Source organism: Glandiceps talaboti, chromosome 19 (genome assembly GCF_964340395.1).
Source record: "Glandiceps talaboti chromosome 19, keGlaTala1.1, whole genome shotgun sequence".
Lineage (NCBI taxonomy): Eukaryota > Metazoa > Hemichordata > Enteropneusta > Spengelidae > Glandiceps > Glandiceps talaboti.
This window is the reverse complement of record NC_135567.1, coordinates 13,893,995-13,913,367: the sequence shown is the minus strand read 5'-3', so window position 1 is coordinate 13,913,367 and position 19,373 is coordinate 13,893,995. Positions and strand designations below refer to the sequence as shown.

The 19,373-nt window shown below is 34.9% G+C and overlaps 1 protein-coding gene across 3 annotated transcripts in view; it reads right to left on the bottom strand.

The window, feature by feature from the left end:
• Positions 1 to 19,373, bottom strand: part of LOC144450319 (colorectal mutant cancer protein-like) — a 234,225-nt gene that overhangs the window by 35,848 nt on the left and 179,004 nt on the right. The window contains exon 1 of one of the 3 annotated variants that reach the window (XM_078140919.1): positions 11,565 to 11,657. The exons of the other annotated variants lie outside the window; for them this stretch is intronic. Within the exon in view, the coding sequence (XP_077997045.1) occupies positions 11,565 to 11,636 (72 nt within the window). The 5' untranslated portion in view covers positions 11,637 to 11,657. Of the gene's footprint in view, positions 1 to 11,564; positions 11,658 to 19,373 lie in introns of those variants that run through there. 3 annotated transcript variants of the gene reach the window in all.

The window sequence follows — 19,373 nt, the reverse complement described above, 5'->3', positions numbered from 1 at the left end:
TATAGTCCACAGTACACACTATGCTACGGTGAAACTTTGTCAAAAAAATGTCTGCAAAAGTTACTACATATACTTGCAACACTTCTTGGATTGACATGAAAAGCAAACACAACATTTTACATTTTCAACAAAAATTTTAACACTTCCCTCACCTTCAATTTATGTTATATTTTTTTTTACATTCATTGAATATTTGTTTTTCTTTTTTGAATTTTTATGCAAAATTTTAAATTTCACCTGAAATTTGTTCTGTATTTTCAAATTTCTCATGACTACACGGCATACAACAATACGACCAACCTAAAACATAGAAAGAATAGGGGTGTAAGCATTCAATATTAGGAACATCAACAAGAACAGAGGTTAGTTCCCCTCAACTGACATGCTGTCTCCCCTACGTCTCAAAAGTGGCAACATCCACCTGAAGATACTGAGCACAGCTCATCTAAAATAAACACATGTCTAGGGGTATTACAACTATTATGAGAAACTGACAGGCTGCCTCCCCCACATCTCTACAATGGTAGCTTCCAGCTGAACAAGTAAAGTAAGACTAATTTAAAATATACACATGTTTAGGGGTGTTTAGCACCATTACCTGAGGGACTTTATATAGAAATCAACCAACTAAAACAGGTGAACTTCTATTGACTGTTACACCTGATGTTTTTTTTAGTACAATTAAATTGTTTGATTTGGAGCTTGGGTAACCCTTAGCAACGAAAACAATGCCACAGTCAATTGATTTACGATTTGTTACGCCCAAGATGTGTCCAGGGGTCGTAAGGAATGCGGTCATCTCTTGATAGAGGCATCTCGGAAGACTGGAATGTAGAAGGATGACTTGACTTGTGTTCTAAAAAGAGGGGAGGGGAGTAAGGTACAAAGATGAGAGGAAACAATAAGATGGCAAGTTTGGTACAATAAAGGTTGGAATTTTAGTAGGTATAACAGTCAACAGAACTCTGTATAAAGTCATTGTTTTTACATAGATACAGTAAAGAAATGGAGTGTGTCGTTGAGATGTGAATAGACTTGTAGACAATACTATACAACTTGGCAGTTATACAAAATAGTACAGTACCTTTAATAGGATGGGGATGTTGTATGGAATCTTAGTAGGTGTAACAGTCAACGGTACTCTGTATAAAGTCATTGTTTTTACACAGATACAGTAAAGAAATGGAGTGTGTCGTTGAGATGTGAATAGACATGCAGACAAAACTGTACAACTTGCAGATGACAGTTATACAGAATAAAAAGACAGAATGGTACCTTAGGATAATGTTGGTTGCAATTTTAGTACATTATAACAGACAACTGTACACGTTATTAATTCTTTGTTTTTGCACAGATACAGCAAAGAAATGGAATGTGTCACTAAGATGTGAAGGATGTAGTAAGTACTGCACAACTTGCAGAATATATATAGCAATGTTTTTGCTAAAGTTTGAGAACCCTGGTAACAGGAAAGGGGAAAATTTGATAAAACTGGCAGTTTCCCATATATTAACCATTATTTTGGTACGGAACCCTGGTAAAATGACAGGGGAACTCAGGTAGATTTTACCTACTTACCACCCTTAACAAAAACACTGGTAAGGAACCCTGGTAAAATGACAAGGGAACTCAGGTAGATTTTACCTACTTACTACCCTTAACAAAAACACTGGTAGGTAACCCTGGTAAAATGACAGGGGAACTCAGGTAGATTTTACCTACTTACCACCCTTAGCAAAAACACTAGTAGGGAACCCTGGTAAAATGACAGGGGAACTCAGGTAGATTTTACCTGCTTACCACCCTTAACAAAACACTGGTAAGGAACCCTGGTAAAATGACAGGGGAACGCAGGTAGATTTTACCTACTTACCAACCATGACTAGAGACAAGTTTTAAATAATATGGGGACCCAATTTATATGAATATTTTCATAATTACAATAATATTACTTTATTAGGAAGTAACATTTCTTTAATTCCAATCTAAAATCAAGTTGATATATGCCAAAAACTTACATAAAACAAGAATTTTGTCCAAACAATTTTGGCGGGAATGTTTTCAGTATTGAAGGGGTTTTAACAATAGTTAAACACAATAAAAGTTGTACCAGGTTCAGAACAATGTTGGATGCCATGGAATTTTACTAGCCCTGACAGTCAACTGCATGCATTTATGTGACTGTTTTTTACACTTAGATGTCACTAGCATAGTAGACAATACTTACTTCTCACACAAATTAAAGATGGTACGCTCAGAACAATGCAATTGATGGAAAGGAATGCTAGTAGCTATGACAGTGAACACTGCACAGTCAGTTGATTGTTTTCACAAGTGTGTGTTTATATGTAAATGGAATAGCAGACAGTACTGTGCAACTTGCAGACTGTAGTTGTTCGAAAGCTGCTGACTTCAAGCATAGAATCCAGGTGATTGGGGATTTTGAATTTTGTAGGCGAAATAACGATTTCAAAACCCCATTCGCATGGATTCAAGGCTAGATGACATCTCTGGATAAATGGCCTCCAGTATACAGTACAGAATTTGTGTTTCTAAACATTTACATTTTGCAGTGATGCAGTTTTTGTTTGAAATTAAAAGTTTTTTTTGTTTCAAATGTAAAGTTTTGTGATCTACAAAAATACATACCCATGGAAAAAATCTAGAAAAATTACTGACAATAAGATAGAAGATGTTATAATGTACACTTTCTTGTATATTTATTCTTAAGAAAAACCATGGAAGAATTTATTGAGTTTTAGAAGTTACTTTCACCTTTACAAGGTCACTTTTCAAACTTTTTTTTTACATCTTGTTGCCACCCAAGTTGATTATTTGATAAGTGGAAAATAATCTTTCCTCCTGAATTTGTTACAATGTTGAAAATATTGCTACAATGTTGCAATGTTGGTTCAAACACTTTATTGCTTTTTTTATTTTGCATAAAAAGTTTCAATTTTATGAGCTTTCTTGCTACATTGTTGCCAGCTATGATATTCTTTATTGCCAAGTATTATCACAGTGTAACAGACTTGTAAACGACCATCACAGAAGTGTAACACAGTTACAGATTACGGATACAATGTAGCCATTTTTATCAAATATTTGTTATTATTCTTATCTTTGCATTAAATGTTCAAATTTTCATGAACTTTACTGCAACTTTTTTGCCACCCAAGTAGATTTGTTATTTTGCGACACACAGTAAAAGAAAAACGCTGAACAATATGACTTGCTTGCAAACATTGTTGTAATTGTGACATCATTGTTAAAAAGTTCAACAACTCAGCGGGGATTTTATGCATTGTGTGTTTGTCGGCTTCTACCTGTATATAAATGCAAGGTTAGAGCACTGTCTTTCGTTTTAGAAATAACTATTGTAAAGTCTTAGTGACAATTACATGTCCGGTCATTCTATGTCAGCTCATATCGATCGCACAGTATGTTTGTTGGTACTTTCCAATCACTTTGTTTGACAATAACTAATCGCAAGGTGACAATTAAGTTGTCCGGTCACCGTACGTTAATTCATATCGATCACACAATATGTTTGTTAGCATTTTTCGTTCACGTTATTTGAAAATAACTAATCGCAACGTGACAATTAAGTGTCCGGTCATTCTACGTTAATTGTTCACAATGTGTGTTGGTGTTTTTCAATTTTATAAATCCTTAGATTTAATTCCTACACATGCTCGGAAGGCATATAATTATTTTATTTATTGAGGCTGTTGTGGGTTTATTAGTAGCTATTGTTAATTGCCTGGTTTCGTCCGTGAACTATCTAGTCATCAAAACTAATTGGTGGTTTTCATTCTATGGGTATCTTGAGTTCATTAATATCATTGACTATGATAGACTCTCTCACCAGTCCTGGGGAGCATCGCTAGTAAAAGGGCTCTTTTGTATGTACTGATATATCTACCGCACAAGTGTACTCGAACATCCTTATACTGTCCTTGTATCGACCACCATTAATGGTAACAATACTGTATAGGAACTAGACTGTGAGTGGAGGTGTAAATGGTAGCAATACTGTATAGGAACTAGACTATGTGAGTGGAGGTGTAAATGGTAATGATACCGTATAGGAACTAGACTATGTGAGTGGAGGTGTAAATGGTAACGATACTGTATAGGAACTAGACTAGCTGGCTGATAAAATGGCAGGAACATTGCATCTTATAGACTCCCAGCCGCTATGTCTTCTGATCTCACAGCTCGACACAAACGTTTGGCTTGTGTAGCGGTACATGTCTTTTATTTGGGGACATCTATTGTATTTCTGTGGGTACTTTGGGTCACTCACTTCCACCACATTGCTTGTTCAGTACATTCTATTGTCGATACAACTTGTTGATCTCTCTACAAGCTCAATACATCATTAGATGTGGAGTGTTTTTCCAAAGCCCTTCAAAAACCAGACTTTAGCAAAATGCAAACACCCAGAAAATGGATTGTCTAGAATTAATCTTTCAATACTCCATTGTTAGAAATGAGGGATATTTATTCCGTTTTTCGGTCACAGCGACCTTTTTGAAAAGTGCTCATGGTTGCAATGAGTTAGGGACGAAGTGCGTTCCCCACCCTGTTGAGAGCAGAATAATCACTCTGGCTCAAGAATGTAAGTTAAAGTCTTCAAGACTCCATTCTCTGTTCATAGCTTGCCACGCAATTTATCAAGACAACACTGAAATAATTTGCCCTGATTTGCATTTGCAAGAATGTAAGTTTATATGTCCCCACACACCAGATGAGATGACAAGAACGTTTGAATGAAAGATTCGACATGCTCCCTACCATATCAAAATCAGAATAATACTATGATAGCTGTGACTTGCAAGAATTTAAGTTTAGGCCTGCTACACTCTATCCTCAACCAGGGCTCGAAATTGGCAGGAGTCAAGGACATATAGATTACTAAACATTGTATCTTGACTACCAACTTGGTAGTCTATAAGACGAATGGAAATCAATGGAGAAGTGTAGCTGAAACAGTTCACTTGGATAAATTTGACTACCAAGTCCAAAAGTTAAATTCAAGCCCTGTCAACACATTGCATTAAGTCTTGCATTAGTTTAGGCCAAAAAAAAAAATATGTCTGGTTCTGGTCAGCGCGCGCGTGCCCTGAATACCCCCGCGTCGATCCTTTTTTTTTTCCGATAATTTTTGCTTTCCCGTTCCTTATTTACAATTCCCCGTCGATCAACACTGTATGCAAGGCTAGCGGAAAAAATTTAACTCGTGTGATGGCGCACTTCTATTTGGTAACGGGTACCCTTTTCTTCTAGTACTGTTGCATACCCATAATCCCCCGTACGATATGTGTACGTAATATGTACGATGAGCGTGGTTGATGGGAATCACGGGAAATAGTGTGTTCACTGTGCTAGGTGGTAAACCGCTCACATGTTTCGAAAATGTCAGAAGTTTGAGTACGTCGTGAGCAATCGAAATGTTGATATCAATTCAGCTGACTTTCGAGGTGTTCTTAGTTCTGGTGATCGTTTCGTTCTGCCTTCTGAATACAAAGATTTTCCTGTAGCGTAAGCAGTTAGCTCTGGATGTATGCGCTACGATGTTCGACACGTCTTTCCATCTGCGATGAGTTGGAAAGACGTGTCAAACATCGTACCGTATACAGACTGCGTATCAGACTGATGATGGACGGTGCTCGAAAGAAAACACTGCCTCCTCTACGTCCGTTGGACAGACCTATTTCTCGTTATTTAACGTTGCAAGTTGCACAATGACATTATACAGTGGTTGCAAGGCAAGACTCATTATCTTGGATGGGATTATAACTGCAAATCGGGATTATAACTGCAAATCACTGGGCGATAAGATAAATTTGTAAATGTGACTAGTGATGCCCTGATGGATGATTGATCCGCATCGTATAAAACTTGCCATACAACAGTGTCAACTTCCAGAGTTGTATGACATCTTCCGAGAGCATGTAAAGTGTCAAAAATGTGTATTTACTAATTTGCCAAAAAAAAAAAAATTAGGAAAAAAAAAAAAAACGCGCGTCGTCGCACCACTTTAGAAAGTTTACCCTGACCAGAACCAGATTTTTATTTTTTTTTGGCCTTACATTCTTAGGAGTCAGAGCAGTTATTCTGTCTTGCTGCAAGTGGGAAGCAAGCTGAGCCTTTAACTGAAACGTTGTTGCATGCCGAGCCTTTAACTGAAACATTGTTGCAAGCCAAGCCTTTAACTGAAACATTGTTGCAAGCCGAGCCTTTAACTGAAACATTGTTGCATGCTGACCTTTAACTGAAACATTGTTGTAAGTCAGCATTTGCTGTCTTCTCATCTGGCATGTGGGGACATTAAACTTACATTCTTGCAAATCAGGGCAAATTTTTTCACTCTCACCTTGGTTCATAGGATGGCTTACAATCTTCAACATGTCAGCAAAATCACGTTGGTCTTGTGTTGGTGGGAGGTATAAAACTTAAAACAATATTTACGAGTTGGCATAAATGATTCAAGTCTTGTCTTGTGTTGGTGCGAGTTTTAAACTAAACAATATTATGAGTCGGCGGAAATGATTTCGGTCTTGTCTTGTTTGGGAGCATTTTTGACTTACAATTTACGAGCTGGCGTAATGATTCCATTCTTGTCTTGGTGGGGAGCCTTTTTTAGCTTACATTCTTACGAGTCGGCATAATACTTCTGTTCTCATCATGGTGGGCCCGAGAGCCTTTAACATTCATTCTTATGAGTTAGCATAATTATTCCAGTCACGTCTTAGTCTATTCTTACATTGTTAGATGAATCAACGCAATTATTGGTATCTAGTCTTAGTAGGGAATAGGGTGAACCTTCCCAATACAAGTCAGCAATCATTTCTCTCTTTTCTTGGTAGGTAACGAGGTCAGAATTGAACTCATATTCTTCCGATCGAGTCACAACAATTACTCTGGTCTCGTCTTAACTGACAGTGTAGTGTAAACCATTGCCTCAAAGAAGCCAGGTGGCTTTTATGACAATTTAACTTATTTTTAATTGAAAGCATCTATAGTCTTCATGTATATGCATACTGCTAACACTTGCGTTCATAAACTTAACGGGTGTAATACATACAAGCAGTCTTTGTATTTTTTATAACAGCAATACATGTAGCTTTTTATATTTTGTATTACTTTCAAAGAATGTGTATTTTCTTTTCATTTTCTGGTGGAATAAATTTCAATTTAAAGATACAAACCCCTTAGCAACAGTAAAATGATAAGTAAAATGCATATTTTTGAAGTCAAATTTAAAGTAAATATGGTGAAATAAAACTTTTAAACGATTTTTAATAGTTTTTTTATGGTAACCCTTGAAGTAGAATGTTAAAGGGGCACAAGCTGAGTTTATACTTTTTGGGGTGAGATTTATTCTGCGTATTTAAAAGTCACTCAGAGTATTCTACTTACTGAAGTACACTTAACCATTACTTGTAATTGACTGAACTCAAACCTGGTATTATGAGATATAACATATAAACAATCCGATGACGTAATATTTCATACACATCAAAAAATGTTGAGGAATCCATACTAGGCAAGCAACTGTTCTAACAATGGCACAAGACAAATTGTAATGTTATAGAAGGTATGCAGCAACATTAATAATGTGAAGAGGATTGAATTAACCCCTTCAATACTGAAAACATTCCCGCCAAAATTGTTTGGACAAAATTCTTGTTTTATGTAAGTTTTTGGCATATATCAACTTCATTTTAGACTGGAATTAAAGAAATGTTACTTCCTAATAAAGTAATATTATTGTAATTATGAAAATATTCACATAAATTGGGTCTCCATATTATTTGAAACTCGCCGTTGGTCATGAAAGGGTTAAACCTATAAAAATGAAGAAATTACATTTTTTGTGATTAAACGACAATTGTTAATTGTTCCGTCAGTCAGTGATTATCACAACGTCCCTGTCTTATGTTCACACCCCTTACGCTACTTGGCGACAAAGACACCATGGTCATAAGAATTGACCTTTGACCTTTTTTATCACTCTACACCCCCCAAGGTAATTACAGCATAGAGTTGGAAAGAGTACGCTTTTTTTAGTCGTATTTCAGTGAATGCATAAAAGTTTGAATGGACGAAGAACTCCACACAAAAGCAAAACTGAAATATGGATGAATGAACTGCCCTACTTCGTGACATAAAGTTAACTAACTAGATTATTAGACGTCGATGTCAAAATACGAGAAAAGAAAGAAAACATGTGAGGAACAAACAAGTACGTTTGAAAACACAGAAACCAGCGTTGATTCTTAAAGTGGTCATATGGATTAGGATTCGACAAGCAGGACTACTCTAAATTTAGAAACTTACTAAATACATGGGTCAGCATTTCTGTGCTAGAGTTTATAAACTCTCTGAGATGTTCTTCCCTGACAGACTCAACAATACAACATTGGGGGAAGACAGAAAACTTGAGACATTGAACAAAGACCACTATACTAGATTTTAAATTACCCTATCAACCATTATTTCCCAATGGAGTAATAATCCTTGGGAACTCTGAGTCATGCCATTTTTGTATCAAACTTTTTTCTTTCAGAAATTTCTTAGTTACGAGATATTTCCCATGAGGGGTTCCAACTCTACCTTTTTTATAGTTGCGTCCCACCTCCCTATAACAACAGAGTTCCTATGTCTGTATTCACTAGCACTCTCAATGACACTAACGTCCCACAGGAAGTTAGTTTAAGATTCTATGGTATGGAATCAGAGATACTGAACTCTGATGCCATGGATAGCGCTAGACCATGTCCTGTATTGATCCAGAAATTTGTCAACTTTTTTTTTTTATAACACCCTACCTCCTTGTCACAACAGAGTTCCTATGTGTGCATTCACCAACACTTTCAATGACACTAACATCCCACAGGAAGGTAGTTTATTCTAATGGTATCGAATCAGAGATATTGAGATTTGATGTCATGGATAGCACTAGACTATGTCATGTACATTTTATTTATCCAGAACTCTGTCAACTTTTTTTTATAACACCCTACCTCCCTATGACAACAGAGTTCCTATGTGTGTATTTATTTATTCACTAACACTTTCAATGACACTAAGTCCCACAGGAAGTTATCGCATACACAACACTTTTTCTTCATAATAGTCAGTGGAAAAACTGTAACAAAAGATAGCGGTAGTAGTACTGTTATCATCGACCGACACACAGCGTTGAAAAATTGAACGCTACAAAGACGATTCAGCACTTTTTGTCAACCAAGCGCAATCACTGAAAAACTTAAGAAGCAGACTACAGAAACTATGTACGGAAACTAGAATTTAAAAAAAAAAAAATTCAGATTTCCTGTTTTTTATGTATTTGTTGTCTGTTTTTAATTTATTTACTGTAACAAAAGACAGAACTGGCATGTCATCGTCGACCGACACATTATCTGAAAAATTGAATACTTTGTTACAAAGGAATGTTCGTAGCTCATTGTCTGCCAATCACGAAGTCGTCAACACCAAAAATAAGAAACTATGTAGCAAAATAAAATGAGTTTCTAAAGAAGTAATTGATAGATTTCCTGTTTATGTATTTGTTACGTTATCAACAATTATTTTACAGTGGCCGTCCTTGAGGCGTGCCTAACTACGTGAAGTCGGGCGTTACAAGTTATTGTACTTTTCGTACATAATCAGTGGCGGTTTCAACGAAATTCGACATGATCCCACAGGAAGTCACAAGTAAGCTGGTTTCATCTTTGTATTACTGTCCCTGGATCTTAAATAACCCCAAAACTTTTTGCATACTCTCCAGGAAACATAACATCACTACACACCTGACATAACAAAACTCAAAATCTTGTTTTTTGTTCATAAATTTGTTCCCATCATGATTGTTATTTGAAAGGATACTTTCAAAAATTATCTTCAAAAGATTTGACATTTTTAAGAAAATGGGTACATTTGAGTAAAAAATTTTCAACAAAGCTTTTTTCATTTAAAAAAAAAAACAATCAAATTTTAAGTGAGTGAGAAGCGGTTGATGATGAAAAATTAATTTCATTTGTAAAACAATAACTTATTTAAGTATTAATTTATGAACAAAATAATATTTGGTTTAGGGGTTTAAATTTTTTTTTTTAAATTCGATATTTTTGAAAATCAGCACCTCAGGGTAAATTCTTGCTATTATCCCACCTGTCTAACACCTGTAGATGATAAGAATCGTCCCCCATAAAGTCCAGAATAGCATGACTGATCTTTCCTCTAAAGTTACGCCTTCCATTATTTAGCTTACTGCACAGGCCACGACTTGTTTTCTCATGAATCAATTAGAAAAGATAAGAAAAACGCTGAAAAGAATAGTTTAGAACGTACGATGAAAGGAATAGTTTAAACGTCACCTCTTACCTGTAACTGACTGGTTCTAATGTTCCTACTGTAATAATATTCATCACTCATCACAACGGCATTTAGTTACAGTTCGCTTACGATGAGCACCGTAAAACTGACAACGTACTCCAGATGTCAGACAAGCAGACTTTTTCCTTGCTCAAAACTGTATTTTCTCTTCCACGAAGTAGCATAAATTGAGAACTAAGTTTTTACCAGCTCCTAATGCTCTGTTTTCACTTGAGTGTAAAATGGAACCGTATTTAGAAAATAAACATGGAAGCTACCGGGTACACACCATGTTATGATGTTAATCCATAACGAACTGTCAACATGTTGATATCAAGCGATATTTGACGTTCCCTTGTTGAAAATCTTTGAGGAACTGTGGCACTGTGACAAGTAAACTTTCTGCAAGCTCTGTGTCAAGAGAACTTTCTTCAAGCTCTGTGTCAAGTGAACTTTCTGCAGGCTCAAAACACAGTTTTCACTTAAGATACAAGTGGACCCTTATTTACAAATAAACACTTTCGAACACTTGTCAAGATGTTATCCCCAATATGTCAACATCGAGCGATCTTTGAAGAAACCGTTGTTGCACCACGTCTGTTTTGATACAAATACAGCAGAGTGTCGACCTCACTATCAGCAAATCTTTCAGTTACTCCCCACCCTGCGTACCGGTACTGACAGAGCAAGTTTCCTTTCACATGCAAAGGTTTACACAGAATATATCTACAGCTGACTCAAGCTAAATGAATGCCAAGACTTTTTATCCAATCAAGAACAAAGACTCAACGGCAAGTTCAAAGCCAAGTCAAGTTTTCACAACTTATTAGAGGAACAATAGTCAAAACAATACTGCTTAATTGTAAACATTGTCTTTACAATCTCTAATGGAAACAAAACAGTTACAGTGTAACAAATACTTGCTACATATTAAACAAAGATTAACCATGTAACAACTAGCTGTATATAAATCACCTAAAATGTTGCAACTTACAAGAATTGCAACTTTTGTGATGTTTTAGGAGCAGAAGAGTTCGTGGTCGTGTCAGATTTTATCAATCATAGTTGAACACTGGTGCGGATGACTTCTTAGCAGACAGCTTAAATATTATTTTAGTAGTCTGAACCTGATTTAGACCCCTAAAGCAAGTTTTTATAAACGATACATTACTTACTTTCAAATGAGATGAGATTCCTCGCCGTGAAATCATACGATTGTTAGAATCGTCTTGATCGTTTAGATGCATGGGACGAGTGTTTCGGTCGCGAGTAGCGGCAACAGTTGATTGAACGTACGGGTCAAGAGAAAGCAGAGGAGTGGAATCGGCCTACTCTGGGTGAGTCTGTTTTGAAGGCCAGTCTGCTATTGTAGTTGTTATACTAATGAGATCGCTTTGATGTTCCCGGCCCACCCCTTTTACTTGTCATCCGCCAACACTTCAGTGACTTGACTAGACAATGCTATGGTTCACTCCACAATCAACAGCTCTAAATACAGCTATTCAAACCAAATGCATATATCTACATATGTGTTAACGAGCCCTCTAAAGATTTAGTGCTTTCACAGTTTCAGTAATGTCATGACTTGGGCACTTTTCAGTTACTTCTAAAACAACGCTGAAACCATTTTCAAATTTTTTGGACTCCGGAAATTTTATGGGTCCTTTGAATGGTTAGTTCTGAACCAACAATGTGAAGCTATTTAAACTTTTTTTGACTCAGGAAATTTTGAAAGTGTTCTTAAAGTCGCCATATAGATGAGAATGGGGTATACATTGTATATTTTGGATTTTTAATTTATAAAACAAAATGTGAGTAAAAAGTTTCTCATTGTATGTACAATTATATCAATCTTTCAAATGAGTTAACAAGGGCTTGTCGTACGCTTTTTTGGACTGACAACTCAGACGTCGCAATATTGCTCAAGACAATTTTGTGTTGAAACACTGAATATAACTTATCTCTACATTACATACAATAAGAGGTACATACTTTCTAAGACAGGAACTTGTAAGTGTTTTCGCTGGATCATGCCCCACATGCTTCTGCATGCACTTTTGCAAATGCAATCGATCACAACAGCGAAACAGAAGTGGTTGTGGCCTACTTAAAATGAGCGTGCACCGCTGGCAGTAAAACATTTCGAAACAGCACTATTGCGTTGACAGTTAACATATGCCCTTCTGGTGACATTTCAATCGTAAGCCCTCCAATTTTATGTACGTCTCTTCATTTGATGGCAGGATAAATACAAATAATAACTCAGTTCTTACAATGACAGACGACACACACAGACAAAGACTTTTACAATTTTTTTCAGCATTTATGAGAAAATATAACTGAATAATATTACCATTTTCAAGGTCCATCCACAAAAGAAATTTCAACAAATTCTGAGACAAGCTCATCATTATTTCCTTCAGACGTCATTTATCATTTTAACCTTATCTCAAAGGTTCTCAAAATTTGAATGTTTTTAATTGTTTTAAAGAAATTTCTAAGAAATAAAAAGACCGATAAAACTGTTTTCACAGAAATTTCTACATTTCCATCAGACGACAATTTCCTTTGTAATTTTGAATCAAAAGTTTTCAAAAAAACAGACTTTCAAAGAATATTTATTGTCAGGGACTTTTTTGAGAATAGTTATTGACCAAAATTTTCAAAATTTTAATGGTGATGACTATTCATTTTGGTTCCAATCTGTAGGAAATTTCAAACTTACTATAAATTTACCTAAAATTTTCAAAAATAAATGTCAAAAAATTTAAAACGTTGCTTTTTAAAATTGACGTAAGTTGTTCAGCAAGCAGGTAATTTTTAAATTTTAAGTGCAAAAACAATTTATTTTGGTTTCTATCTGATAAAAATCTTACATTCATGCCAAGTTTACCACAAATTTTCAAAAAAAATTGTCAAAATCTTTAAAAATGTGGCTTTTATTTGAAATTGAAAAATAGCTGTTCGACAAGCATGGTGGCCATGTCAAAGCAATGAGCTCATCTTTAAAATTCAAAGGGGTTGTTATTTCACCTTCGATTGACAACGATTACAAAACAACCCTTCTTTATTTTTTAAACAATAAACAAAAAGTCACAATTTTCCAGTAAAGTGAACCCTATCTGTCCCCAAACAAGTCTTTTATTTTTAAACAAAAGTCCTGTATTTTCCAGAGAAGTGAACTCTATCTACCCCTAAACAATTCTTTCTTTCCTCAAACAGTAAACAAAAGTCGCAAATTTTCCAGTGATTTCAACTCTGTCTGCCTCGCAACACAAGGACAAAAACATCCCTTTTTTACATTGCTGTCCCAATTCACCAAATATAGACATTACGTAACTCACTGTCTGTACACTGTCACTACATTTCTAGACAAAGGTTTGGAAATTTTTGGCTAAGATAAACTACTGAGTTTATGTAAATACACATTTGATTTTGATGTGTGCTCATTGATGTGACATGGCCACCATGCTTGTCGAACAACTATTTTTCAATTTCAAATAAAGTCACATTTTTTAAAGATTTTGACAATTTTGTTTTGAAAATTTGTAGTAAACTTGGCATGAATGTAAGATTTTTAACTGATTGAAACCAAAATAAATTTTTTTTTTGCTTAAAATATTGAAAATTACCTGCTTGCTGAACGACAAAGTAGTAATTTAGTGGCCAAGTACTACTTTGACATCATGTAACATTTAAATATGTTAATGAAGTTGCCATGACGATAAACGCTATGGCTCAGCTTTCTATAACTTTACTGAGCTATGTCAACTATTTCTTAAAAAAACATCAAACAACAAACTCCATGAGGGACTTAAAAATAACAAAAGTTGACAATTAACATTTTCTGAGTCTTACATTATTTTGGGTTAAAAAAAATATCGAACGCCACAAATATTTCACGCTTTTAATTTTTCTGCAATCACATGACAGTAGTAACTCCCATGATGCATCACCAAGTATAAGTGAAATAATATTTAGGTGTTCAGATAAACAACTTTTGATGACATAGTTAACGAACACAATGCGGGCAGACTGTCATTGTTCCAATTGTTGTCATGGTTACCAGAAGAACTCGGACAACATGAGCTGAGGACAAGTACTGGGGTCATAATTTATAGAGAGGAATTTAAGAAAACAATCTTTGGAGTCACAGGAGTTATTTCAGGTCAACAAATATTTGAAATGTTTTCATCAGGGTTTTCAGACAAATTTATTTTGCCAATGTTTGTGACTAAAGATACTTTGTCGGTGAATGACTTTATGGAAGTTTAAACTGAGCTTTAGTTCTGTTCTGAGGAGTGCCTTGAAAAAACAATGTTGGAATTTCTACCAAAGTTTCAACAACTGTGTTATAAATACAGAATATTTTACTAATTTTTAGGACCTTGATAACAGAGAGGGGAAAATCAGATAAAATTTAGTTTTCTATACCTTAGTAAAAACACTGAATATATTGGAAACTGTAAATTTTACCAAATTTCACCATCTCTCTGTTACCAGGGTTCTAAAACATTTGTAAAAACACTGTGTATATGTATAACTGTAAATTTTACCAGATTTCACCCCTCTCTGTTACCAGGGTTCTAAAACCTTAGTAAAAACACTGAATGTATAGGAAACTGTAAATTTTACCAGATTTCACCCTCTCTGTTACCAGGATTCTAAAACTTTTGTAAAAACACTGAATGTATAGGAAACTGTAAATTTTACCAGATTTCACCCTCTCTGTTACCAGGGTTCTAAAACTTTTGCAAAAACACTGCTTGAGTATGACAGGGACATTCCTGAGTTTTCGCTTCAACAATGTTGTTATGGACTACAGCAGAACTATTTCCCACCAAAAAAAAAAAACATTCAAATTTTGAAATTTTTTGTAATTTCCTCACTCAATTTAGGGCAATGAGAAAATGTATCACATAACTATCACAAAATTTGGTAAAAATCTCTGATTTTTTCATCATTTTTGGTGAAAAATGAAAATATTTGGTGAACAATACCATTGAAACAAACACATTGTCGTACACACATTGTTGTGCATGTATACAACTTGTCTGACATGCATGGGTGGACATTTCCGTCCAAATGTTATTGTTGGTTTGAAATAACATACATACATGTAGACATTCTAAAAAAGATCTAAACACCAACATTGTTGTTACAAAAAGTTCACTTAACCCTTCCAACCCACACTTTTGTCAAGTTATGGTACGACCCCCATTGTTCTTTTTATTTTTAGACCAACTTTATTATGAAAAGAGGGAGGTACAAATGAAATGCCACTCTTAACAGTTAGTAGGTAAAAATAATGTGTTTTGGCAAAATCTGGCAACCCTTCCAAGCTGGTTAGATTGCATATAGATTTCTACAATTTTAGTGAGGAACCACAGGGAAAAAAACTTAGTTTCTCCTTTCTATAAATTACATGTACCGGTACTACCAAAATTACATGTACTACAAAATTAAGGAATCTTGTGAAAACTGACAATATATTTTGAAAATAAGATTGTATTTTTTGGATTTTTGACAAATAGCTATTATTGTTTAATTAAAGCTCAAAATCTGAAAAAAAATCTGACAATTTTGAGTACACCAGAAGAATTACAACTATTTACAAAGTATCATTTGTACACTTTTACATCAATCATGTCTAGCGCCCTCTATTGACCAAATCATGCAAATTAACTACATGTTCTCTCTATACAAGTTTTCAAATTTCTGAATTTTTCTCAAAATTTTGAAATATTTTGGTCTAATTCTGCAGATTAGTCACTATGAAAAATTATAAATGTAAAAAATCTGAAAATAATTAATTTTGTATTACGTATATTTGTATCATATGTTTCTTTGAAAGTGTAGCTCATTTTTGTCATCTGCTGAAATAAATTTAATTCCTTCATGTAAAAAAAAATTACAAATAAATACAGTCTGGACTAAAATTATTGAACTTGACAAAATATATTAAAGGCCAGGGTTTCAATCCCAGGTTCTTACTTTACTGTTATCATATCAGCGGACATAAGCATAACATAGAATTATTCATTTGATCCACACCATATTTTACCAGACAACTTTTTTCACATTTTAACTTTCACCCTAATCTGATCCGTATCTCTAAAATCTAGTCAGAGGTCATAGGTGAAAAAGCTTTCTAATTTTCCTTTAACCCCTTCAATACTGAAAACATTCCCGCCAAAATTGTTGGGACAAAATTCTTGTTTTATGTAAGTTTTTGGCATATATCAACTTCATTTTAGACTGGAATTAATGAAATGTTACTTCCTAATAAAGTAATATTATTGTAATTATGAAAATATTCATATAAATTGGGTCCCCATATTATTTAAAACTCGTCTCTAGTCATGAAAGGGTTAAACTAAAATTCTTGCTCACAAATTTTGACGTCAAAATAGTGACCTTCAATCATTTTAGCTGGTATCTTGATAAAACTTTAACTACCAAAATATTTCACTGTCGGAGGTAAAATAACTTCCAATTTTTAAACTAAATTTATCACAAGAATTTTATGTCAAAATAGCAACTTATAATCTTTTCATCTAGTTTCTATTTTTGTAATTTTTTCAAGTAGGTTTCTCAACTACTGAGGTCAGAGGTCAAACCAGAACCCCTAATCTTGGTGTATTCATTCAACACTTTTCAATTGACCCTAGAGGGGGGTAAATGGAATCAAGTCTATCATAACATTATTTAGGCACGTACTTCAAGAAGAAAGGAAATTATATTTCCTATGCAAGGAAATTCCCCTCTGTCAAAAATGTTGAAGATCTTGAGATAATTCACGTCAGGTTTTTGCAGATTCTGTTTTCTCATGACCTGACTTGACCCTAAATTTCTTCAGTACCAACTTACAAGGTCTCTAAAAAATTTAGTTTTCTTCTATTGTAGGCTGTCGAAACTGAACTTTCCACAGTAGTAAAATGCCGAGTTTGACACAAACATGTACTTAACATCAAATACAGATAAAATCTATTGACAATCTTGTCAAAAGTGCCAGTAGTAAATGCTTCAAGTTCAACATCAACTTGTAATAAACATCAAATGTACTTTAGAAAGTAGACAAAATCTATTGATAGTTTGCCAGCTTGTCGAAACCGATCATTCCACAGTAGTAAATGCTGAGTTTGACACAAACATGTACTACACATCAAATGTACTCAGAAAGTAGATAAAATCTGGTGACATTTTGAGTAAAATATCTGATTTAGAATCATTGCTTCATTTAATTGGATTATAGCATACAAATGCTAATTTCAAGGAAAAGAACTAACACAAAAAACCCACCACAGAATTATACCAGATTACGCAGATAATCCGTAATACAACATTCCAATTCAATAGAAACATTTGAAATCTTCATTTCATATCAGCAGAAAAAGTTAGACCACCCAAAAACATGAAGAGATTTTGTCTACTGAGCAAAATGGCCTCCACCATTGACAATACAAGGTTGAAACTTCAGAAGTATAGTCCGATCTGAAAGCAGCGCCCTCATGAGGCATAATAGGAAAGGAGAAATTAGAAATGCAAGTACCAGAATGTGGTTCGATCATTCTCTTTTCAGTTTTCAGACTCTCATAACCGACTGACAGTTTTCGAAAGAGTCAGTTCCCAAAAGTTTTCTCAAACGTTTTCATTTTTTCGCCAAAATGTAGCAGAAAGTACCGGAAAAAACCCTACATTTATGATATTGAAATGATGTGTTGTTTTTCATTTAACAAAATTACAAAAATTTGAATTTGTTCAAAATTTTTGGCATGAAAATTTTTTGGTTTTGTTCATAGTAAAAGTACTCAAGCAGGACTTCATACCCAAAGCTTCAAACAACAACACAAATCTGGGCTTAAAAATTATTTAAAATGCAAATGATGTGCAATTATGTGATATGTAGATTAGTGATATGTAAATTAGTGATATGCAAATCAGTAATATGTAAATTAGTATGAAAAGTTGCTTAAATTGATGACTGGTATTTCCTTGTCCTTCACAGGTGTTAGCATCGTTCCATCACCTGGGATGTTGTGGAGACACTTCATTGATACAGTAGACAAGTCGTCTCCCAGCAACCACATCCAGACTCCTGGATACAGCCTGTGTGGCATGGATGGATGGTTTCTAGTCGAGTATTTAGTAATGTCTGTATTAAGCAGAGATGTGATATTTGAAGTCAGTTCACTAGTGCATGTAATATATACTGCAGTGCTGATTCGTTATTATTTCCGGTAACTTCTTACCGACATCTGTGACCTGTCTCTTTGATCCCCTCATTTTTAATTTCCGATCAAGTGCTTCCTCAGTTTCTTCACTAGTGAGGATGAGACAGTCTTTGCGGAAGAGCTCAGATGTTCGCGAGATTGATTCACGCTCTTAAGAAGTCACAGGTGTGGTAAATCGGTGACACTAAGAAGACTTCATTTCGGGTTCTAAGTAAATTTCAAGTGGCGAGATTGATTCTAGGATGAGATCTTAGAGGCTGTAAGATGTGTCGTGCTATGACAACTTCAGTTCGGATTCTGAAGTGGTGAGATTGATTCTAGGATATATGACACGGTGACGTGTTGCGCTGACATCGTCGTGCTCCTAACATGATTTGTTTTCGAGGTCTGAATAAGTCTGTAGGGTCGAGTTCGATTCTACACACGATATATTGTAGTCAATAAAATAATTTGACACTATAAAGATGACTTCATATTGGGTTCTAAATTAAACTGTCGCAGTTGGTTCTAGGCATGACATCTCGGAGACTGTAACGACAATGTGTCGTGCTCTTACGATGACTTTATTTTGGGATTTAAATAAATTTGCGATTGATTCTAGGCAGGAGATCTCATACGCTGTAAGATACATTGGTGTGTTGTGATGCTAAGGTGATGTCATGTTGGGTTCTAAGTAAATTTGAGATTGTTCTAGGCACAAGATCTTGTAGTTTGTACGATATGTGTCGTGTTGCCCCATCAGACATCACT